General features: G+C 39.4%; 1 protein-coding gene across 2 annotated transcripts in view; it reads left to right on the top strand.

Moving 5' to 3' along the window:
* Positions 1 to 707: 707 nt before the first annotated feature.
* The window catches only part of ECHDC1 (ethylmalonyl-CoA decarboxylase 1), a 43,437-nt gene continuing 18,821 nt past the window's right edge, over positions 708 to 25,323 (top strand). Inside the window, exons 1-5 of one of the 2 annotated variants that reach the window (XM_063389960.1) lie at positions 708 to 888; positions 9,416 to 9,631; positions 14,445 to 14,587; positions 19,403 to 19,455; positions 21,394 to 21,474. In XM_063389960.1, coding sequence (XP_063246030.1) covers positions 9,418 to 9,631; positions 14,445 to 14,587; positions 19,403 to 19,455; positions 21,394 to 21,474 — 491 coding nt within the window. In that variant the 5' untranslated portion in view covers positions 708 to 888; positions 9,416 to 9,417. Of the gene's footprint in view, positions 889 to 973; positions 1,462 to 9,415; positions 9,632 to 14,444; positions 14,588 to 19,402; positions 19,456 to 21,393; positions 21,475 to 25,323 lie in introns of those variants that run through there. The other variant, XM_063389959.1, reaches the window with a different exon arrangement.

Raw genomic sequence — 25,323 nt, 5'->3', positions numbered from 1 at the left:
CTTCCAGCCGCCGTGGCCCTCCTCTGCTTCCCACCGAGCGGAGACGTGCCTGGGCATCGCTCCGCTCCCAAAGAGGACAAGCCCTTGGAGCAGCACCTGGTGGGAGCAGCTTCACTCACAGATATCTTTCCTGAGGTTTTCCAGACATAACTGCAGGGCTCAATCCGACTGGAAAAATTCTTTGTGAACCCAAGAGGTTCACCAAGGAAAAATAAGAGGCAAGCCTGCTTGTTGCAGAGAGTGTTGTAAAAAGGAAATGTATCCTTCTATTGTATAAAGATAGCACTGCCTGGAACTAGACCATTTCACATCGTCGATTTTCTGAACAATACAAAGTTGAAAGTATCTGTTCAGCATGAAAAGCTTTTGTTTTTCCACATAAATGATTAATTGAAATCCCCTACATATTCAATCATAATTTTTAATTAACTAGGCCAACTTTGGAACATTTGTATTGACAGTTGGATTGAAAAAGAGCTTTAATAAAGGTGGAGAAGATGTATTTCCAGATACATTTTTCAGTCACGCTGCAAATACTTAAAACTGAGTCATCTTACGTATGTGTCTCAACAAAGACACAGAAAGAAAGACTGGCTCATATTTGCATATTGCTTTCAACATGCAAAGCACTAAGTGATCTTCATTGAAACCATTGCTTTCCCTTGGTCTGGCTGCTGGCGACACCGCGGGCAGGACTGTGTGTGCCAGTGCCATTCTATGCCAGCCTCAAGTTTACACAATGACATTTCGATGCCAGGGTAGTCTGCGTCTTGCTCAGCACTTTGGCCCAGCTGCAAGAGCCGGGTGCAGGTGAACGGCACCTGGAGCAGGACAGGCACAGCGGCCACGAACAGCACAGCGGGAAAGAGCTCCCACTTGGGCTGACAGGTAAATGGACACAGAGATGGATGTGAAAATGGGGAGCCCAAGTCTGTCCTTGGGGCGACGCGGACAGGGAGCTATCATCTCTCCTGCCTGCTGCAGGCTGCATCCTCCCGGCAGCGATTCCTATCCTAACCTGAGCCACCTGAGGCGAGACCCTGTCCTGAGCCAGCGGAGAAACGAGGATCTCTAATTACCCTCACTTGGATAGAAACACGGGGTTTGCTTTTTAGAGATGGAGGCGATGGGTGCAGAAAACAATAATAATGACGACCTGCTAATGTGCTATTTAGCAACCTTGGAGCTGACAAGAATGTTTGCTTTAAAACTGCCTCAATTCAGGCTGACTTCTATGTGTTTGGGGTCATCTCTCTATGGATGTACGCAGACCTTTCCTGCCGGCCCTAAGGCAGCCCCAGCTCCCAGGGCCTCAAGAGGCTTTTAATCCCCTTGGGCCGGCTCGGGGCTGCCCCGACACCGCCGCGCCGGGGCAGGCGGCTGCGGGCCCGGCCCCGAGGCCGCGGCAGCGGTTCCCGGCGGGGCCCTTTCCCCGCAGCACCGCCCGCCTCCGCTGCTCAGGTCAGTGCCGGGCCCGGGTCAGTGCCCGGCCATGGGGCTCCGCTGCCCGGGCTGCCCGCGGCCCTTGGGGGGAGAAGGGCCCTCTGCGGGGGAACGGGGCTGCCGAGGCGGCGCGGGGCGCCGGCAGCGGCCGGGGGAGGGGCAGGCGCGGGGCGTCCCGCTCCCTGCGAGGCCTCGGGGCGCCCGCGGCACAGGCGAGGCGGCCTCATGGGTGCTGAGAGGTCGGCGGTGCTCCTGCTCAGCCTGACACCTCGAGTCTCGCTTTGGGAGCAGCCGGTCACCGCCCACCTCGGCCCTGCTCGGCACTGAGCCCTGCCTTCAGGTTGAGCTAACATAAGTCTTTAAAAAAAAAAAAAAAAAAAAAAAAAAAAGTGTCAGAAAAGATTCTCTAGGTCAGACCACATGTAACAGCACTCTAGCTGAGATTTTGGCATCGCAGGTTAACAGCAGGAAATGTCTTCTGGGGATGAAGTAGCTTCCACCCCTCGGTCCCTTGAGTCTTCGCATTCTTCCCAGGGTGATGCGGTGCAGGAAGGTTGCCATTGCTTCCCGAAATTCGGTGTGTGGAGCCAAGGAAGCAGGTGACAGGCACTCCTGGTGTGGTACTGCCAGTTCCCAGTGCTGTGACAGGGGGACAGGAGAATCGTGGCTGCGAGGCCAGTTCAGACCTCGGTACATGGTTTTTGGTGCTGCTGTCGGCAGGAGCGTTTATGGGTGGTGGTGGTAAGGAGAGAATAGTAAGGAACAGTGAGTTAAGTGGAGTTAACTTTTGTAGTCAAGACTACTTCTTGACTACAAAAGTTACATTTTTCAAGGCAACCATTGGGAAAGTATCAGTATTTGCAGTTACAGCTAGAATTGAATTCATGCTTTTATGATTCAGGATTTGTTGACTGAAAGACAAATGTTGGGTTGGTTGTGGTTGTTTCCATTCATGTGAAGTCGTGCATCTGCTCTTCTTAAGGTAAAAGGGTCTGTAAAACACACCTAGTGGGCAGTGAACTTAAAAGGGTTTTCTGTCACTGTTGGAAAAGCTCCTTTGATGACGTGTGAAGAGAACCGCTTCAGATCAAAGCATTAAAAAATAAAGTGCTTGAGTGCTTTTTGCAGAAGATAACAGATTCTTGCCCTCTGCCATGAAACTCAAAATCTTTTACTCACCGGGGACCAAAATCAAATGTTTTTAGGTGGCATCATCTGTATTTATAGAAAGGCTTCCTTTGTCAGCTGTTTTGCATCCTTTTACTGTGGACTTCAGTATGTTTCTTTGTGATTTGTTTACTATTCTTCAAAATAATTAAAATGTGATTAAAAGAGAATGAATTGTTTAGGGACAGAAAGACAATTCACGTCTAAACTCTAGCCTACAGGGATGTTTAAAAAATACAAAACTAAACAAAGAACAAATAGTTTGGAAAGCCATAGCTTGCTATGCCCAGAATTGGGCTGCTCAGAAACAATGAAAACAACAAGGAAAAAAAAAAAAAAAAACAGAGATAAAAGCAGAAATGAGGTGTAAATGGTCAGCCAGCTTAAAACTGAAACTACAGACAAGGGTTTATTTTTCTTACAGTGATAAAAGGTTTTTCTTTCCCCCAGTAAATTTTTAGTTCCCATGTATATTATTTAATGCCATTTCAGTCAGTTAATTTGGACATGTTCTCACTTCTTGTTCTCTCAGTTTCTGGATGGAAAAAGTTTGTTTCCAGTGCTGATATCTAGAAAGTAGGAGGCCCAAATATTTTGTTCTCTCAACAGTAATATAGAGGCTAAAAAATGTCCTTTAAAATACCAGCTACTTTTAAAGCCTGTTTTTAGAGGAATCATAAGGCTTTTAAAGTAACTTGCTGAACTGGAGGAACTTTTCATCCCATCTTATTTGTTTATAGTAGAGGTGCCAGAGACAATGTACTAAAATTTTGAACAGGGCTCAGCAAATTTAAAAACCATGACAGTTTGAGAAAGGCATGAGGGGTCAGTCCCCTAGCTGGGGAGGCAGAATCTCCTCAGCTCCCTGGTTTGTTTAGTTTCTGTATTTGCATATTATGTTTTGTCAGTAGGTTTTCTTCTGCTGATCCCTTAGCCTGCTTATGATCTGCTCACTGCTTGCTTTCGGCAGTGACAAAGCCAGCTGGAGACATGCCTGCCCTCAGCTTGCTTCATCTGGTAATTATTAGAGTGGGAGAACCTGTTGGACAGGGTGCTTAAGTTAACCTAAGCCACGCATCATGGAAGGAAAGTAGAGATGGATAAGTGGATGAGGTAGGTGGAGGGCTCTGTAACCCTCAGGTGAGGGGTGGTGACAAGCGGCTGGCAACAGAGGAATCCTGTATACATCCTCCCTACTACAACTTTCTTGTGTCTGAAGGCAGGGTCTAGTGACTCTTCTTCAGTGAGACCAAGCTGGCCTTTTGTTTTTGAATCTCTTCTCCTTGTCCAGCATCAGAATTAATTTTCTTTTTTTTATTCCCAATAATCACACACCAGCCCACTATCCAAGGGTTGTTGGGGGTTTTTTTCACTAATTTTCAGCTTTCCCTGTTGTTTTTTTTTTCTCCCTACAAATGATCTATTTTCATGCTTTGTTTCTTCATCACTCTGCCTTTTCATCTGCTTTCATGCTCTAGGGTCAGTTGTGCCAACCCTCAGTACTGGGCCACCACTTCCATTGATTTGCCACTGCAGGAACAAGGTGAGGCATCTGCCAGTCACGGTCACTGCTCCCTAGTACAGGTGGATGCCTTCTGAAGTGACTGGCAAGCCACTCACACAGGGTTGAGTTGTGAGTCATCATCATCCTCGGTTCACATCTTCTAACTCTTCTTCCCTGTTCTTGCACTTCTGTGCATGTCGCTGAAATTGCAGCTGCCATAGGTCTTTATCAAGTCATTGTCTTCTTCTTGACCAAGTGCCCTTGATGCCTTTGGTAGTGTCACAAAAGTGCCTTTCTAATTGGCTTTTTAAATGCCATTTGAATATTTTCTCCTCCCTGAGATTTATTTTGTGGATTTTGTTTGTTGAATCCTTTTATTTCTGTTGTGCTTAATCTAAGTATACCTTAATCTATACCCAGAAATTCAGCTAATTTTTTTTCCAGTATCTATATCTGCACATCACACCTGTCACATCCTGTCCCAGGTGAAAAGGTGTGCTTATTTCTCTGATGTATTGAAGACACATCCCTGCATCTTTTTTCCCCATTTTCTTTTTCCCTGACTTGTATCAATAATTCAGGCACCATTTCTGAACTGGAGTTTTTGTTGTTTATGTGTTTTAACTTGCTGATCTAACTTGCTATGTAGTGCAGTATTTCTTGTTTGAGCATACAAGCTCCTAAGATTTAGTTCTTCTCTGGTTTGTCGTAGTTCTTCTACCCTTTCATCTAGAAAGTTGCAGCCCTTACCTCTTTGGCCAAATACCTTTATGTTCAGTGACAATTGCAGCTGGCAGCATTGCTGGAGGTTGCTGTTTGATACATCGTGTGTTACAAGACACATTTGGGTTGCAACAGAGCAGTGGTAAATGGCAAGGGCAGATACCCTTGTTCAAGACTTACACGTTTCCCAAAGAATCTACTCAGGTAGGGAGTATTGATGTTGGTGTCTCTATTATTACTATGTTTTATTAACATTGTGAGGTCTGAATTTTACCTTGGCAGAGTTATCAGAGGCTGTCAGAATAATAATAATAATATTCTGATAATCTGATAATATCTCTGATAATCTGCATGCACAAAAATACATAGATTGTGAGTGGCTGCATGTAGATACATGTACTGCTCTTGCATAATGTGTGTCAGTCCTTTGTACTGAAGTGCTGGCACTTGATGTGTTTATATGAACCCACAGTCTGCTACCCCACAGGCAAGGGTGTTACAAAATCACTTGAGTGCCAAATGGGATTTAAACTGCTGTTTTATGTAAGAGGTATAATAACTGTGGAATGAACAACTATTGATATCCATACTGTTGGCTTCTCTCTTAGTTGTCACCAGTGATATATAAAGCTGTAGCACTTAAAACATATGAAAGATGCTAATTGACCATTTATTCTTATCCTATACTATCAGGTTTGTCTCAGGGTTATCTTTTCCTGAGATTCTCCTTGGGGTTGCTGTTCCCCAAGGTACTAAGGTTTTTTGTCTTCTCTTTGCCCTAAGTGTTTCACACCAGAGGTAGAGATGACAAGCTGAGTCCGCCAGTGCACATTTCCAAGGTTGTTTATTCTTCATTATCTCAGTCCTTTCTCAGCTCTGCCAGGGCTCCCTGGCAGGGTACCTTATCTTAGTTCTTTCTCAGCTCTGGGAGGCATCCCCAGCAGAGCAGGACACGCGGCAGACTGGGCGGATCAGAGAGCCCCACACCTTATGTACAGTACCCCTGACCCAACCACTGTCCACAATGTACTTTTTATTTACAAAATTGTACCAATACCTACTACCTATGCTAACATGTCTGTTCTACTCTAAACCAAGCTCTAAAATCCAACTCAGCAGAAAATGGGGGACGAGAGCAAAAACAAGGAGCACAGGGGCCACTCCCCAATTCCTCCATCTTGTCTCTTCAACCCCATATACTAAAAATCCTAGATTCTACATTTACATTCTATGATAAACTAAATACTACTTATTTTGAATTCTCTCAGCTTGTGATTCTTCATACAATGTGGGCATCCACTCCCATGGCCAGGGATCAGAGGTAGTGTCCTCCTGGGCTCTGTGTGAGGCTGGTTGACCCCCTTGTACAGATCCCAGACTCCCCTGTCTGGTCTCCAAACCCTCCAGGGTGGCCAGAGGGATGTTCTAGACTCCGACAGGTTTGGTGGGTTTTTGTTTTTCATTGTAGGAACTGTGCATAAACTATCTTTGCTGCAGATGCTAATGGGTATAGCATGTTCCCTTCTTAAAATTAGAGTAAGACTCAATTCCTGTAAGTGTGTATAAATATATGTGATTATATTAAACTGAAAATCTGAAGATTTTGGTGTTAGTAAATATCTCTTGGCTGGTCCTACAATATCATAAGTGTTATTGCAACATCTGTCTTTCACTGCTTTCTTGTGAAATACAGAAATAATCAATCTCAGCCATGCAGTGGATTATGAGTGCTCTATACTGATTGAAATTTTGCATGTTGTTTGTCAGATATCAGCAAAAATCCCTTTAGAATGAGAGAGCTCCAGCTCTTCCTATTATGCCTTTCCTGAGGGTTTAGCTCACTCAGACTAAACTGTTAAAATAATCTTATTTTTATTAAAAAATAGTGTTGGGCACTTACCAGTACTGTAGGAGATGGTTGTAAAGAAAATAATTCAAAGATTATACCTTGCATGAGTCATTAATAATGAGTCATGATCAGCAGGCAGTGGTGTCCAATTTGTTTTCTAATCCCACACTTGATGCTGTTCTTTATCACCATAGTGATAATATTAAAGAACTGTTAATGCATATAACCACGCAGTTGAAAATTACAGACTCTTTTTTCATTGGAATAAAATTTCCATATCTTAAGTCTGTTTTGCTCAGTATATTTCTTGTCATCAGAAATTCAGTAGTGTATAAAAGTCATGAAAGAAGTTTAAGTCGTCAAGTTAGCAGAACAGCCTCTTTTTCCCCCTCCTCTTTGCTTTCAAGCCAGTCATTGGTGCTTCCTAGAGAATTCCAGCTAGTCTGTTTTTATATGAGAATTTGGAACACCTTGTAGTCATTAAAAATTAGGAGCTGATTGTTCAAGGTATACTTTACAAGGAGGGGCTGTACTGTCCATGTATTTCTTGTTTGTTCTCTGCTGAGCAAAAACTAGTAGCTGGATGGAAAGTTTTATTGCATTAATATATGCTGAGGAATGACTACTGAGGTTTAGAGAAAAGGGAAGGCTGTCTCTCTCTCTTGAGAGCCTGAATATAAAAAGAATCAATTAGGAGAAATGAGCTTTAGAAACCCATTTTCACTCTTTAAATAAAATTTTAAAAGCTCTGCAAAGTGGAAGCTGAAGTGTTGCAGACTATTAGAATGTGCATAGATGGAGAGTGTTTGGGTGTAGCAGCAGTCAGGAAATGTTTTTTATGAAGTAATGAATCTTCAATTAGACTTGATTAAGTTTTGTAATTAGTTTTACTGGTTTACACTTTGGAAAAGTTCATCATGACAGATTAATGCCTTGTTTGTCAACAGATATTAAAAAATCATCCCTTTACAATTTCTTGTGTGGATGATTTTATAATGCAAAGATTTGTGTAGGCCTTACCAGTTTCTTTGTGTTGAGCTTGTGATATCCTGTTGTATTGGTGGGTGCCATTTGGCAGGATGGGTATGAATCCACTGGCATAGATGACTCTTCACAGTTGCCTGGTATTGCTGCATGTTCCTTCACATCCCATAGTGTGGTTGCTCTGCAGACTCCTCCTCCCTGTGGATGAGGACTATCCTGCACCAACAGAAGCATTTTCAAGTTTAGTGTGGGATGGTACTGACAAGATAAGTGTTCACCTGACAGGGCTGTTCACTTGTTTCATTAGGAGCTAATTGTGTGTGGTTTTTAGTGTGCATTTACTTGATCATGTGTAAATAACAAAGGTTTTCAAAATGCTGATTCTGTAAACTGTAGGATACCCTGAACAGAGCATACAATATAGCTGTCACCAAATTCTCTCTCAGTGAATGTGCTTGTGTTCCGAGTTCACCTTAGAAAAACTTTCCAACAGCTGCCTGCCACTTCTGTAAGTATCTTGTTTCTGCCAAATATGATTCAGAACCAAAGAAGGTCTTTTCCCAGTTATCAAAAAAATGAGCATCTACCAATGAGCATCTTCTGAATGGACAGGCCCAATAAAAATTAGGTTGAGGCAAAGGTAGGACTACTCTATTAAATTGCAAAATAACAAGCATTTTTTTCCATGTCCTGATTGGTTTCTAAAATGACTTTATTTCCAGATCAACTGTTTCCAGTTCAGGCTTTACTCAGTTTCTTTCAGGTCACTTGTAAACCACTTTTTCCAGTAGACCCCTTTCTAAGGCAAATAAATTAAGGCAGAGATGCAGATCAAGTGTAATAAATGATAATTACTTTCTTGTTATTTCCTGATCTACAGTCATACACTGTAGAGTAGAAATAGCAGAGGAATAAGCCATGGGTATACTGGTACACAGAAATAGTTTACAGGTATTACCTGTATAAAGGAAGTATGGTGCTCAATACATAATAATGTTGCACAGTTTTCATTCTTTGGAGCACTGCACAGATTCTGTGCCCAAATGAGGTCAACTCAAAGTGCTACTGGGATGACTGGGAAAAGCACATAGCAGTCAGGGGCTAGGCAGACTAATTAGTTTTAAGGTGGGGTGTGATAACTGTGTTAATGGAATTAGGTGATGGGAAACAGACTTGGATATAAGAATGATCTTCAGTTCTTAATTTTTAAGTTCCTCAAGTATTTCTCTTGGGAAGGTCTTGCTCTAATAGTTGCTTACAGAAAAGCAGGACATCCAGATCTTGCAGGCTGTGGGACTTGACAGGATTTTTGCTCCATTATAGGTCTGGTGTTTGAGGGTCTTGGTATTTTTTTAGAGGGAAGGCTGAGGAAGGGTTTGGAAGATTAATACAGAGTAAATTGGTCTAGTGGAATACGTAAGAGTCTTGCTGTAGTCCTTGAGCCTCTTTTATATTCTGCACACAAATACTCTTTTGGTAAATTTTACAAGGATATATTTTAAAAGGTGCCAGTATCTGGGTTAGCTGCTAAAATCACTCCATAAAACTCCTTCTGTTTAATTAGTGGGGATAGATTCAAACCAAGAACTTTGCAAATATAATTTGCAGTAATTTCTGTCAACTGTTATGATTACATCACCTTTATATTAGTTTCTGCTGTCATACTCCCCTCTTTCTCAGAGGACTGCAGTGGATTTCAAAGGAAATTTCCTGATTATTTTTCCCCTTACTCCGTGTATTTCCAGAAATGGCCCTTGCTCTGTGGAAGAACTTACTTCAGACTACAAAGAAAAGGATACTACAACAGAGGTCACTGTATAATGCTGCTCATGGGTATGAGGAAGAACTGATAAAAAAGAAACTTCAGCAGTTTTCTGGTGGATCCATCAACCTTTCCAAAGAAGACAATGGCATTGGAATACTTACTTTGAATAACCCAAAGCTAATGAATGCCTTTACAGGTATTAATTAGTTGATGGGATTGCTGGTTGGTTTTGGTTTTTCTCTTGTTTGGTTACCTGTTTTGATATTTTGCCTAAAGAAAGTGAAACACTCTGCCTTACCATGCCTTACTTAAAAGAATAAATGTGTAAGTTTTATTCAGCTGTGCAGCAACACCAGCTGTGTCTGGTGTTTTGTGTAGTAACTGTGCTATAAATGTCATAAAAATCTAAGAAATTCTCAGTGGCACAGGGACTGTCTTGCAGAATGTGCTTCTCCCTGTGTTGTTTAAGTGTTAGCACAATTCTGCCACTGAGCTCTTTCTTGCATCTCCTCTCATTTTGTCATCACTGCTCCTGAAATATGGCAGGCATTTTTGTGGGCATGAGAAGATGCCACCTGTCTTTTGTAGGTGATGTAGAAAGAAGGACTGAGTTTACGTTTTGATTCTTTACCTAAAGTCTTCCCTGTACCTGAATCTTCTCTAGTTTGGTCTTTTCCATTCACCCAAACTGGCTTTCATTTCTTCTTCATTTGCCTTATGTCTTAAATATCAGTAACTGATTAATTAAAGAACAGATGAGCTGGGTATTCTCAGCTGTTGCAGGTCAGTGATCTATTTAATATGCTTTTACACTGGAGAATACTTAGCTGTCAAAACCAAGTGCCCCGTTTTATTTATCTTATATTATGAGAGGTTTTTGTTCTCCAAACTGAGTATATTTGCTGTCTCTTCTTAATAATCTAGATTATTCCAATTTATGCCACTCTCTTCAGATATGAGTGGCACGGGTTCGGGGTGTGAATGTGCTGGAGCTGTGCATAACAATGGTTTTATCTGTTAATATTTTGAAGTGGATACATTTGTGTCATCATGCAAATTTCTTTGTTGCAGTTTTGTCTTCCTGCCCAGTTCTCACTGTTCCTTTGCTGTGAGCAAACATTTTGCAACACACTAGCAAAGTATGCCCTTTACACGCAGAATGTCAATCTACTCCTTCCACTAGTGATTGTTAGCTGAAAGGAACCTACGAGTGCAGCAGAACTGGTAGTAATGCACCTAAATATTTCTGCATTCTCTTTTGTTTCGCTTAAAAAACTCATGTATAAAATCATTTCCTAACTTAAGAAGTTGTAGCTAAATGATGTTAGCATAGGGATTGTCCTTCTGCATGCCTCCCTGTCAGCATATGTGCTGTTATACAATCACAGTTACATTGTTGTTTCTCCTTCTTCTACAGATTGGTTTCTGGTTTTGACTCAAAACAGAACTGTGCAATCTACACCTTGTAGACTGTCTGCTTTTAGCTTATGTGTTGTGGAAGTTGAAAGGGGCATGAGAAATGAGCTCTAACAGCAAAAGGAGAGAGCAGATTGGGTTTTTCTGCTCTTTGAAGATCAGGAGTAATAGTCAAATTACTAAAACCAGACTTTCATAGAAATTTACAAATATGTATTTTCTATGTGCTTGGTAGGATGGGCTGAGAAGTGATTGGTGGCAGTGCTGAGCAGGTGTAGCTGCCATTTAGGCAACTGATAGCTGTTATTTGTCTATACAATGTTCTGTGTAATGTTAGCGTGCTGAAATCATATCACACATCTGGAGTCAAGCACCCCAAATTAGCATTTTCTCTCTGGCTCAGTTAGTTGTCTATAAAATAATCTCTTCTCTCCTTACAGGCCTGCTGTGAAAATAACTTATTAGTGTATGTCAATTAGATGCTCCACTAGCTAAGAAGAGCTACAAAACCCACTGGGGAAATGAATAGCTTTCTTTGTTGTGGATCCTCATTAGCATATAACAAATGAGCCATGGGATCAGGCAGTTCTGTTTTACAGCAGTGTGTAGAGCCCTGTAGAGATGTGTACTCCATTTTGCAAGGCAATAGCTCCAAAAATTTGCTCTGGAAAGTCTTGCTGTCCGTTCAAGAGATGCTGCTTCTTTGTGCTGTACACCTCTGCTAGAGACTTCTGCTTTTATGGGAGGGAGAGTAGAAGTAAAATCAGGCTGGGCCCTTCACTGCTGCAACGAATAGTACGGCAGCTTAATTTATACTGATCTTAATTTCATTTTTAACATTACTGTCTGTAAAATGCAGTTGCTGAGAAACTACCAGGAACTTAATCCTTTGCCTTCAGTTGTGTATCAAATAGTGCTCTTCAAGGGGCAGGATGAGGTGTGCTACCCCTGAATTGCCTCAGCAGAACCTGATTGACTTCATCAGCCAGAGCCTGTGGATACAGCTACCTCCCCATCAAATTCTGTTGATTCTGGGTCTCAGAGCTTCTGAATAATGGCAGATGTGAATTTATATATCTATGCATGCTCCCTCTAGAAAGCTGCGAAACATTATTAAACTTTTGAGAGAAATTCTGTTTTCCAGGCATTTACTTTACACAGCAGTTTTTTATCTCAAAGGAATTACATTTATTCTAAAATTGAGCAACTCACGAAATCAAAACCAGAACAAAATTGTTGGCAAATTGCTAATGGGCGATATGGAGATTGTTATGCCTTTTTTTTTTTCTGTTCCTTATTGGAATCTGATACCCACCTGTTTGAAATGGTCTCTTTGGAAACAAATGCTAATAATGTCAGTTTAAGCCTGGTAGAACCAATTTCAGCAACCCAGCCTCTCACTGAACTAAACTTGAATGTACTTTAAAAGAGTAGAAAGCCAGCCTATAGGAATTAGAAAATAATTATGATGGTTTTTATTTTTTAGAATTTACTTGAAAACATTTGTTCTCAGATTATAGTTAAGATGCAAACAAATTATTATTATTAATTCTGTAAAGAGCATGAATTTAGTGGTATCACATACTGAAAGACTAAGATTAGCAGAATGAGGATTTGTTTTAGTGTTGTGCCCTCTTCATTATATCAAACATCAGGAACCATATCTCTTGGTAAAGTAATAGTTTAGTGTTGTCAGGAATGGAAAAGAGCCACTCGCAGGAGGAGAGGACAGGCTCTGGCCAGTGCCTCTTGTCCCCTGCTATTGCATGTAACAGGCTCATATAGATCCTGCATTTTTTCAGTTAACTGGAGTCTTGGTTTGGAGTGCTCTGTGGGAAAAACTCTTCAATACCTCACTGCTTTGCTTTAAAAGAACCAGTGGTTCTGCTGTGTTTGACTCTAGCAAAGCTTGGATGCCAACCCAAATACCTTTCTGTTAAGAAGACTAAAGAAGGCTGATATGCAGTAAGTGAAATCCACAGGGTTAATGCACACCTGTTTGAACAGCAGCATTTGCAGAAAAGTTGTTGAGTGTGCCATAAGGCTGGAAAAGCATTTCAAGTAAAGACCCACAAAAATCACATCCAGGTCTGGTTCTGCTCAGTATTTTCATTCTTGGCTTGGATGATGAAACAGAAGATGAACTGCTGAAATTGTCATGTGACCCCAATTAGGAGAGCTTGTAAGAATATTTTTTGGAGTAGAGGAGAAGCATTTGAAGTGATCTTGATTAGCTGCTACAAAGAACTCAAGATCAACAGGGTGAAATTTAGTGAAAGCAGATGTAATGTGCCACATACAAAAAGCATGACCAAATTATAAATACAGAAGGGAAAGCAACTAGCAGAACTCTTGGGATTTTTTAGAGGATCATACTATGGACTTGACAGTTGGTTAAAAAACCCCAACCCAGTGCTATTCTGGTATATAATATGTAATGTCCACTTAATTGTTGACCACCAGAAACAGGGTCAAACTGTGTTATTTCAGTGGCTGAGACCAAGCCTAAGGGGTGGGGTAAGTGCTTGACTGAGTGTTTACTCCTGATGTGATACTGGGAAACTTACTTCCTAATGAACTGTAAGGAAAAAAAAAAAAACAAGAAGAAAACATAAATGTCACATGGCTTGATTGCTAATGGGAAATTTCAGAAGAGGATGAGTCCTGTGCATGCAGGGCATAGAGCTAAAAAGCAACACTGTTGGCAAAGGAGAGAGTCCTTGAGAGTATTAATCGAAAGCACATTCCTATCTGAAGAATGTAGGCCTGTCCATCTAAATTCTTTTCAGAGAGTAAAGCTGGAGGTATCATCAGCCTGTATGTACCCTGCTTTCTGAAATTAATTTCAGTAAATGTTTTCTCTTAAGTATATAACTGGACAGAGTCATAGGCATTCAGAGAGGAAGAGCTTTAAATTTATGCAGGTATGCTCCATTGCTGTGGAAGATGCTGCTGTCAAGGATGAGCTCTAGAAGCAGGAGTTTGTAGAGTCCCATGTCAGGAAGGGTACTTAAACAAATATGATGTTTATGATGTTTTATGATGAACTGGGTGTTTAAACAAGAAATAAAAAGCTAGTACTCTAGGATGATATACTTTATAAAGACAGTCTTTTTAGTAAGGAACCTTTGTTAATGTTGACTGAGTGTGCCTTGAGTACATCTTGGACTTGATTCTCTGCCAATTGTTTGGGCAGGGAGGAGTGTCATTAACTTCAAAATTACTAGTTGGACAGATCTGGATGGATGCATATAAATTCATCTGTCCTGAATATATGCAGTTGCAAGCAGAAAGAAATCAAGTAGAGGGTTTTTCTTTGTGGTTTGTTTTGTTTTGTTGTTTTGTTTTGGGGCTTTTTTGAGTGTAACACAAATATCCTTCATACAGAATATCCGTCAGAATTTTAGGAAGCGCATTCTTGGAGAACGAATGTATGTCAGTGATTGTGTGCAGGATTTAAGATGATACTGTCCCTTGTGATTTTAAGCCCATCACTTACTCCAACTTGGTTTTGCTGGTGGAAAATGTAACAAGAAACATGATGGTGATAATAATTTCCTGTTAAAAATTTTGTTTCTCCCCTCTTGTATCAGGTACTATGATGATAGAACTCCAGGAGAGGGTAGCTGAACTGGAAAACTGGAAGGATGGCAAAGGTCTTATAATCCATGGTGCAGGAAACACTTTTTGCTCAGGATCTGATTTGAATGCTGTCAAAGAAATATCCAACTCCCAGGCAAGTATTAATACATACTAAGGTTTTGAAGAAAAATTAGGTTTTTGAGACAGAGGTGTTGCACTACGCTTCTTCTGCAGTTTTACGTGCAAGTCACAAAATGGAGCTTGAATGATCAAAAAAATGCTGTCAGCTCCTTCAAGCTGTGATTTAAGTGTTATTGTAAGTGATTCATAACTCTAAATTCCTACACTCTGTGTTCTTTTTAGCCTTTTGTTTTAAAAATGTCATTTCAGTTTCTCACAGTATATGGTGAATTTACATGTCAGATAAGCTGTGCTTCTGTAGTTTGACCTTTAGAAACAGATAAAAGTAATAATTTCACATATTCTAAAGGTTAAAAAAAAGAAATTTAAGTAGCATGGCTGCTATTACAGAAAGGTTTCTATTTTACCAAAACTCTGTTTGGATCTTCATGAAATGGGAGAACAAATGCAATTCTTGTGCTGTACTTGAGTCTTGTGTGTAACTATGGAGTTGAAGAGGTTGGGGTTTGATAGCAATTTTTTGCTCATGCCACCCATTTGAACAGCTTTCACATGTGCTACATTTCTTTCTGTGGATTAATATGGGGACTTGGCAACATGTGAAATAGGGCTTTGCCAGCTGCCAGGATAAAGGGTCTTCCTGTGCTGCTGTTACACCTGGTTTGCAGTTGTGCTAAGTGCCAATCCTGGTGCTTTTTTCTGCAAGTTTCAGGATTTAACCAAGTTAATGAAACTTTTAATTGACCCTTCCAGTAGGAACATGAACACAAAGCTGGGTTAATCTGATATTTATCTTTAGTGAGGATTTTTTTTTTCTGTTGGTGAAGCTAAACCCCTATCATAAGCCCCACAATGTCTTAGATTTTATTTGTGGCCTGGTGAAATAAATAGGACAGTCCAGTTTTCAAAGTGTATAGGACACTTTGTTTCCCTTCTGGAACACCGCAAGAGAGATGCTTTTTTTAATTTGGAAATGTCATACTTTATAGATATAAATGGATTTGGGGGAAGTTTTCATCTGGATATTTTATAAGCACTTGTAATTAAAAAAATATAGATGTATGTATGATTTTTTTGTAAATTGATTTTTTAAAAAAATTTAATCTGCAATACTCAACTTCTTTGAGCATTATACCAATAGTAAAGGAGCTGAAGCCTAGCAAGGTCAGGTATTTTCTTATTTGCAGTCTAGGCTTTCCTTCAGATTTCTGCATTCTTATTCTCTCTGTATGCTTATACAAATTACTTGGAGCCACTGCAGTGGCAGAGAGGGCTCTTGCAAGGGTTAGGTTTGATAACAGATATACTGGGCAGAATGAAATGTTTATGTGTTAGTTATAACTTTGTTAAGAATTCTCTGCACAGAATCTAGATCTCATAGATCTCAGCTAGTATTGAAATTAAAGCCTAAGAGTCACCAGAAATGCTCCAAGAATAGTTAAACGTAGTTGCTTTTCTATTTACTTTGGAGAGTTCAAGCTATGTATCTTTTACTGAGAGACTCTTTATAATGGATCCTAAACCATCTGTTAGGTGGGAGGGGATTTAATAGTCTTTATTTAATAAAGCTTTACTAGGATATGGAATAGCATTTGCTGTTCTTCAGTCCTACAGAACTCCTCTCTAACTTCATGCAGATGAGAGTATTTTGTCTGGTTTCAGGTTAAGTTTTCTGTCCACAGGCATCACCAAGGCAAAAAAAAACCTCCAAAAGTGAATAGCTTCATGCCTGAACTGGTATGTCTTTCACAGTATCACAGAATATTCTGAGTTGGAAGGGACCTACAGGAATGATCAAGACCAACCTTTAAGTGTATGGATTGAACCCACGACCTTGTTGTTATTAGCAACATCCTCAAACAACTGAGCTGTCCTTTATATATGTATTTTTAAGGCTGCTTTAGCCCAGATCTTCTAGTAATTGCTGAAAACACTTTTATTTTATCCAACCAATTGTTTGAGGAAGGACCGTATTTTACATAATTTTCGGTACAGTTTGCTTTTCCCTGTGGCCCAGAATAGGCAGAATAATGGCCAAGAATGCTGAAGAATTTTCGTGCCCCCTAGTGGCTCTTTGTCCTCCTCTTCCACTTCATTCTTTTCCTCTTCCTTTGTTCACCTTCTCCCGTGTTCAGTTGTTCCTAACTGAAACAAATCTAGGTCCCCTGCCTGTTTTTCTTTTCTGAGTGCTAACATTACATAACCAAATCACAGAAGGTAAATGAATAGTGGAATTTAAATTAAAAAAAAAAAAAACCCACAAAACTTTTCCTGATGTCTTTGTAAGGCTTTGTAAGCTATTCCCAGAGCAAGAACCTAATTCTGGAGTGAGATTTGAAAAGTTGCCTACTTGGAAAGCAAGAATAGCTCTTGAAATAGCTCAGAGAAAGAAGAACAAAGGAGAATTTTTCTTTCCTTGGTCCCTGTCTAGAAGCCCTAGGACAAAGGTTTCCAAGCATAAGCTGTGGAGGGAGGACTTTGGAGCAGTTAGAGATTATATAGAAATATTGTTCCATCTGTAGTGAAAATGGATTTGAAGCTCTTGCAGTAATAAGAGCCAGCGTTAGTTTTCTACTTTATGAAGGTGACTTTCTTCTTCCCTCCCTCTCCTAGGCCCATTCCAAGCTATTAATCCTTTTCTTCCATATGTAGTGTATTTTACTGCATTTTACTTCCCTTTCTGCTAGTTAGACATCTTCTTACTTCAAGGACAGTATTAGAGCTGCAAATATAATTATTCTACTAGACTGTAGCAAACACTTCTTAGTCAGAATATTTTATCTGAATAGAAGCCTCATTTTTCTTGTCAGGAAGATTTGAAGGGTTTATTTGCCAGGACTCAAGCAATTGCTTTTTCTTTTTTTTTTTTCTTTTTTTTTTTTTTTTTTTTTTTTTTTTTCTCTTTTCTTTTTTTTTTCTTGGAGTGTTTTCTGCAGGCATTTTTCCCTGAGCTATGCAGTAATCTCTCTACCACCTGAGAGAATGAAAACTTTTCTTTTAGTCTGCTCAGAAATAAAGGTGTTTTTCAAGTTTGTCTGTTCTGGAATAAATCTTTAATTACCGTTTTGGATTTTGTCATGAATTGAGAAGGCCAGTTTGAATGCAAGGATTCTGCTGTGATGAAGTGAAAAATCATGTTCTCTGAAGAGCTTTTATGCAGCTTGATCTTGACCTGTAATATGGGAATTGTGCAAGTCTGTGTCTGGGAACTGGTATCAATATGTTTGTGTGGGCTTTGAACTTAGCCACTAAGGCAGCTATCATGAAGGGTTTGAATGTTCTCTAATTTGGAATGGAAATTCTGCTACTGTTCTTAGGGGGTGTAGGAGATGGCTACAGTGATAACTAAAAGCCTCTTTTATAAATCAATGTGCTAAAATTTTTAGGCAGTCCTTTAGTGTAGTAAAACTAAATGCTGGTCCTTGTGTAGCAATTGTCACAGCACTTGCATCTGCCAGAGATCTGTGCCTGAACATCGTAAAGCTGGTTGTCTTTGGGCAGAGCAGCTCTTGGGAATACATGACTAAATGGACAATAAATCACCTGAAATTGGCCTACTGTTATTTCAAGGTCCTATTCCAAAGATGTACTACAGGCTTAATGCATATCTTTTCTTTCCCTGAGGTATGAGTCAGAGGCTTTTAATTCAGGCAGGTTCTCTAACTTTCCAACTTCTGCAAAACTGTGTTTTAGAAATTAGTAAATTCTGGTAAAGAGATGTTGGGTTTGGTTTGTTTGGATTTTTTCTTTATTATTTGAAAGATGTGCTGAAATTTTTACCTACTGGTTTTTTATTTTTACGGTGTCCAAACATAAGTCTTTTCTTTTATCTGGGATAAATGAATGTGTAGTTCAATTCAGTATGCATGTGAACATGATGGTTCTGGGTCACTTAGCCCAGTTATTTGTCAAATTCCTGATCAATTCTTGATGTCTGAGAAAGAGGATGATAACAAGATAGATAATGATTTTGTCTCGAAATATTTTCTTAGCCCCCAGCAACTTGTGACTAAGGCTTGTAGAGCTAGAGGTGTTGCCTTCCATGTAATAACCTTTGGTTGCTCTTCATGTTGCGAGTTTATGTAGTTGTTCTTGAATTTGTGTAGAGGGTGTAATGCCCTGCTGCCGAGTGTTCCACATTTTAACGACACATTGTAGGAAGATATATTTGTTTTGAACGTATTTTATTTGGAGCCCTTTAGTTCTTGTATTGGATTAGAAGGAAACACTTCTGTCCTTTTCACTGTTGATTGCAAGGAGATATAAAAAATAAAGGATGAGAGATGAGAAGAATCTTCTTTCTGGTTTGGTTTTTTATTTGTTTCAGTGTTTTGTGGTCTGGTATTTTGGGGTTTTTTTTAGCTGAAATGCTTTTGGCCCAGCCAATAAAAGATTAAATTGGTAAATTGTATCTTGTCTAAAACTTTATGGATTTGGACCAGTAAAAAGTATGTAGCACACTATGGCTTTGTACAGAATTTAAGAACTCAGATTTACAGGTGTTCAACTTGAAGTGGGAAGAGAAAATTAAGAGGAAACACTAAAATTTCACAACATAGAAATTCAGTATTGCAATTACTTTAACAGTGGCTTAATTATAACTGAAATTTATATAAGTCAATTGAATTCTGATTTTTTTTAACCTGATTTATATTAGGTTTTCTATTTATGCATAGTGGGGTTGGGCTAGAATTTGGGCAACATGAACCAAAGAGACAAAACCCAGATGAAGTAAATATAAAGAATACTTACTCCTTTCTAGTCCTCTGTGTGTTTAATTGCTTCACATTAAGATCACTTAACATTTTTAATTTCCTATTCATTGTAGGATGGGATGAATATGTGCATGTTTATGCAGAACACCTTAACCAGACTTATGAGGTAATATATTTTGTTTACTCGTTTATGAAGTAATTATAAGTATCAGAATGTATTTTGGCTAATTCTTTAACGTGATGTTTAAAGTTAAATACATAGTTTTATGTATGTAATTTTGAATCCCAGACCTTGTATTCACACATGTTAATCAGGTAGGTATTTATGGATTTAAATTAGATGTTAACATTTTGCAAGTATTAGACTTTCCAGAGATTGGAACAGGAGAAAAAAACCTAGGCTTCTATCTGTAGAGCTAAGAGATACCCAGAGTTAAGGAAATCTAGGCCTTCAAATTTTCTGAAACTGGACCTCTCTAGCTTGGTGGAAGTCAGTAGGTCTTAAATAACAAACAGGAACAGGTTATGCAGCCTACACAGGTAACATTTATTTGATATATTTATTTAATCTTCCCACTTCACACAAGGAGTATAGTCAATTCTACCATCTGGTACTTCTTCCTTCATACCTTTTCTTCAGACTTAGCTTCTCTTAAGAAGTCATGTTTCTATTAAATGCATTTGTGGGATTTTCTCTGTGGTTTTCTGCTCAGAACTCTTTGAAGACGAATACTCTTTGTTTTCAAATATTCTTTGTTTTTAAATAATCTATATGAGAAAATGTTATGAATTAACATTTTTCTGTAAAGTTACCCAGGAGATTGGAGACTTATATTAGTAGTACTGTAAGGAATCCTCGGGATTGGAAGCCATTTGCATAAGCTGGTCTCCATATAATCAAAATTGATGGGGCAAAGCTAAGAGGAGGAAGATGTGTGAAGATTAAGCTCCCACCTCAGGTGTGTAGACTTAGCGTATCTTTAAGCCATGGTTCAGGGGGAGCACTGAACTGCTGTCTGGGGACATCTGTTGTACATGGGATTAGTCTCCCTCAGAGCTGAGGCTGGCTGTGATCCTGAAAGAGGTGCCTCTAAGGGATTAGAGTGTGGATGTAACCACCTTGGACCTACATCTTCTGGTTTCTCATAAACCACAGGAAAAATGAGACTGCCCTCTTCCAGTGGGTTCTCTTGTGCTGTGTATTGTATGTGTGCTGCAGCTTGTAAGTGAACTTGGGCTGTAAGAAAGTGTTGGTGCCTCTGTAAAGGAGAACTAAAACCAGACATGTGGTTATGACTAGGATGCTGACTTCTGAATGTGGTTTGTAAACTGCTCAAAAAATGTCTCTTCATAGTAAAAGACGAAACAGCTGTATGAGTGTGCAGATTCTGTGACTAACCAGCTGTCTTCCTTTCTACGGGAACTTGCCTTATCTTAAGTCACTGGTCATTAGTATTCATTTCACATCAGCAGTGGGGAAACATACTCTTCCTTCCCTCGGTCCTTTGAATTACCTTGAACATGATTAAATACCTTGAACATGATTAAATACAACACCAACAAAGGTAACAGATTGCTGCTTTCCTCAAAAGGTTTTGTCTGCAAAAAAAGTTTTGTTGATGACTGAGATAGTAGCACTCTGTTTGAAGAAGCTGCTGAAGCTGTCATGGTAAATCTCATTAATTTTAGATAACCCAGCCCTTCAGTTCTTTGTGTCTCTTTCTGCTGCTTTCTGTTGTGTACTGGCTTAGAGTAGAATCTTGTGTTGCTATCCTATCACTCCTTGCAGGTAGTCTTTTTAGGTATGTTCTATAGCAGGGATTTTTCATAACATGTGTTTTTCAGTATATGATATTTATTTTGATTCCATTTAAAATATCTGTCTTGCTGTTTCATTTTGGGATTCTGTATCAATTATGCAATAGTAATTTTGACATAAGTGGAATTGGTATTGTGCTGATTGACCACAAAGATGTAGTTATTTGAATAAATTGGAGCAGTATATTTTTCTCAACTTTTATTGTAGAAATGGCTTGGTTGAATTGTTTTGTAATTTCTGAAAGGCTAAAAGCATGAATTTTGCTTACTAAAGTCTCTTGTGTAGGTTGCCTTTGATCAGTGTTGCACTAGTTCAAGGAAAGGCTTTTGGAGGAGGAGCAGAACTTACCACAGCATGTGATTTCAGGTAAGGCTAACAAGTTGTGTAGCTGTTATGTTGGGTCAGTGATTTAATATTGTCCAACTGAAATGTGAGAAGCTTGAGGTACCAGTTCTACCAGGTGTCATGTTCCTGGGTGCCAAGGCATTTGCAATGAGATTTTGTCATCAGACTTCACAGGAAAAGTTGTGGTTTCTGCCAGGTTATGTGGTTTGAATCACTGTGTGAAACAAGAGCAGTAAGGAAATTTAGCAACTGACTGTGTTACACACCAAGTGGGTCCAACTCACCCCTGAGTGATAGGTAGGAGGGCTGCAAAACTGTGTATCTCCCTGTGTCTCTTTATGTGAATGTCATAAGTAAAAATAAATAAATAAAACTCCTTTTTGCTCTTGTATTTCTTGTTCTGGATTTATTATTTGTAACATAATTTGTGCTGCACAGCTGTTGAAACAAGAGTTTGAGGTGCAGAGGAAAACAAATGAGGTTTTATCCCTTTTTTTTTGCCGTGCAGGGATTTGCTAGCATGAAACAACTGGCAAACAAAGAGGGTTTTAATTAAACAGGCAGAACAGGAATGGGAAGACACTAAAGTAATAAAATGTCACTTTATATAAACCATTGTTAATGTACAAATAGCCTACAGATATAACAGGGTAAGCACAGTAGTGGGCAGCATCTCTGAAAATGAGGAGCTTTTAGTGAAGTTTTCATCTAAGAAAAGGAAATGTGCTCTTGAAGAGGGCCTTACTGCCTGAAGTGGAAAAGGAATTGCTGCAAAGAAGCTGAAAGAAGGTACACTCAAAAGTAAACTAGAATATTACAGTGCTGTTCCAGGTATCAGGAAGAGGCTTTGGATAGAGGAGATGGTATCTGCTTTATCTGAGCCACTTGGAAGCAATCTTCCTTTGCTTTGAAAGTAGACGTGGCTGGATCTTTCTTTCTATCTGCTCAGCACACAGTGAGCTGAAGGCCCAGCTGTGATGTGAGTCCAGGCTGTGTTACAAATGCCTGGGAAACAGCAGAGAGGCTCTGTGTTTGACAGCTGCAGTGCTGGCAGGAGAATGCACCTGGGAGACTCAGCAGACCTTTCTCTATCTGTGAGCCTGTCGACAGAAAGTGGTTCTTGTTATCTCTAAATAGGCGTTTAGGGAATGGGAATATAATGAAATGGAAATCTTTTGGCTTTCTAAAATATGTAGTCTCTACTTACACTCCAGCTATGCTGTTTTGACATGCTGTGTAATTACAGGCATTGTCAAGTAGCTCTTATTTGCATGAATTGAGCAGCTGCAATTCCTCTCATGCACTGCCATAATTTTCATAATAACTACAGCTGTTGATCCATCTTCCATTACTTTCTACACACCCATCCAGTGCAACTAAATAACAGCAATTCAGGAGCAGCAAATGGGAATTAATTAATAACAGCAACAAGACAGAAACATACTCTTTGCTGTTATTGCTCTTGAATTTGAGAATTCTAATACTGAGGACAAAATTCTGGCAGTTTTTTAGGACTGTAAGTAGATGTTAGTGGAATAGGTATTCTGTCCTCAGTCACTAGATGATAAAAGATGAACTTGAGACAGAAATCAGAGATTTATTCTCTTCCTTAAATAAACTGTTTGGACATCTTATTTTTTAAAAACAAAATGAATTTTTTGTGGCTGCTTTTATGTCTAGATTTGCAAATATGGTTCTGTTTTTCACAGTCTCTGTTTACCAAACTGCTTGGTTTTCACCTGAAATATTTTATCACTTTTATTTCTTCCACTTTGTACTACATTAACTATACTGATACAGTTTGAGCAACTCACTTGAACCAAAGTGACCTAGGTACCTCCTCTGAGATGTGGTCTGGCAGCATGGTGCACATCTCTGCTGAAGTAGAGGTGTGGACAAATCCAATTTTAAAATAGCTGAGGTGGTTTAAGATATTACTGGTACATTCTGCCTGTAGGGTTCTCGTGGCTAATTGTCTCACTCTGTTTTAAGCTGGCTCATTTTAAATTGGATTGGTGGGGGGTTGTGTGAACTTTGGCACATTTTTTTCTGACATAAGGACAATGATAAAAAGGGAAAGTATCTTAGGTCAGTCCACCCTTAATCTGGAGGAAGAGGTCTTCTCAAAGCATCATCTTCAGTCTTAGCTGTTTTATGTGTTGTTGCAGTATGACTCTCCAGAAGAGCAGCATCCTTATAAAGATCAAAAACATGTTGCTAGTGGAAAAAAAAAATCAGATCAGTTCAGATAAGGGCAAGGTAATTAATTTCCTTTCAGACTTTTTCTGATATGAAAATTGGAACGATAAATGTTCTGACACTATAATTATTTATCTAAATTATTACTGCAAAACTGAGTAATGTAGAAGGGTACAAGTATGAAACTTGCTCAGACAGCTGAGCATTTTAGTAATATTTTCAAGAAATACTGACTTTTTTCTGTGTGCCACAGTTGAGCCCTTGAAGGTGGCTCGTGATTTCTGCTGCCAAATGTTAATGTATTTTACAGCTCTGCATGACACTGCAGCCATTTCAGTGAGGTGCAGAAGTGAATGTGATGTTGGATTTAGAGATGGAATTTCACAAATAATTGAAGTACCTGCTTTGGTACTTGAAGTGTGTCTTGTGCTTACAAGAATGTGTAAAGGTAAGGAGAGCAGATTTGGCAAGATTGTTTGAGAACTTTGGACAGGAAAACAGGAATGGTAGTGGATTGTTGGGCAATAAGCTGACAGATATGGGGAAGAGGCAGTTGGTAATGAATCCATTTGTGCAATTAGCAGATCACAATAACCTCTGAGTGCAGTTACTGCAGTGCAGTAGCAACCAATAAGCAGAATAGCTAACTTGGAATTCTGAGCTGCCTTGTCTTCTGCTTCACATTGGTGCCTTTGAGAAATCTTGCTGGGGCAATGTCTGTGTAGGTCTTTTACACACATCTACAACTTTGAATATTTGGTCCTACATCCCCTGGCAAGTGGACTTCCATTGCATCTAAGTGCTTCTGGGAAACAGGCTCTTTCCCCCTACCTCCTTTTTCCTCTCTAATGCTGCTGCAGTCCAAGTAGAGGCATGTCCCTGCCATGTCAATCAAATTTAAAGAATGGTGTCTTGAGGCAGAGGATGAGAGTGCAGAGATGGAAAACTGCCCATTTCTCATACCATTGATTTCAGAATAGGCTCATAGGTAGAAACAGAGATAATTTCCTTTTCTTCTTTAGAAAATAAATTAATGAACTATAATTCCTTCAGCTGTAGTTGATGCTCACAGTTAAGTTGCAAAGGGCCAGTTTTGTTACTGTTGTAAGTGCTGAGCTAACTATTAGCTTACGTGAATAATACTGCATTTATCAAATTGGCCTTCTTTCATTTTAGCGGTGTGGTGTCTATATTTCTGTAAAAGTGTAGGAATACTTAGTGTTACATTTTAAAGTGTTAAACATGCTCCATGAAACACTTAGTAAGAGATACAATGAAATTAAATGTTGTTAAATACCTTTTTGTGTGTGTGTTCCTGTGATAATTTACATTTGTTTACTTTTACAAGTTGTATTTAGTGCATTAAATGCAACTTATGGGAAGTCAAAGGAGCAGATGATTATCTAATCTCTGCATGGATGTAGCTCCACTAAGACAAACTTTACAGTTGTTTCACCTTTCAAAAAGGAGAAGTGGAGGAAGCCATAAAGACTTTAGTATGCTACAGTAAACTTTTTCAAAAATAGGTTTCAGAACCTCAGAGCACAGCACATGAGCTTCTTTGGAAATCTTTCACCCTGTACAAGGATTTGGGCTTTTAATTTTATCAGGAAGAGCATTGAGGTGCACAAGATGCAGCTGATTGAAATATGGGTGCCTCAGTATATAGTA

The sequence above is a fragment of the Prinia subflava genome, chromosome 2, assembly GCF_021018805.1.
Source record: "Prinia subflava isolate CZ2003 ecotype Zambia chromosome 2, Cam_Psub_1.2, whole genome shotgun sequence".
Taxonomy (NCBI): domain Eukaryota; kingdom Metazoa; phylum Chordata; class Aves; order Passeriformes; family Cisticolidae; genus Prinia; species Prinia subflava.
The sequence above is the reverse complement of the archived record's forward strand: the minus strand, read 5'-3'. Positions and strand labels throughout refer to the sequence as shown.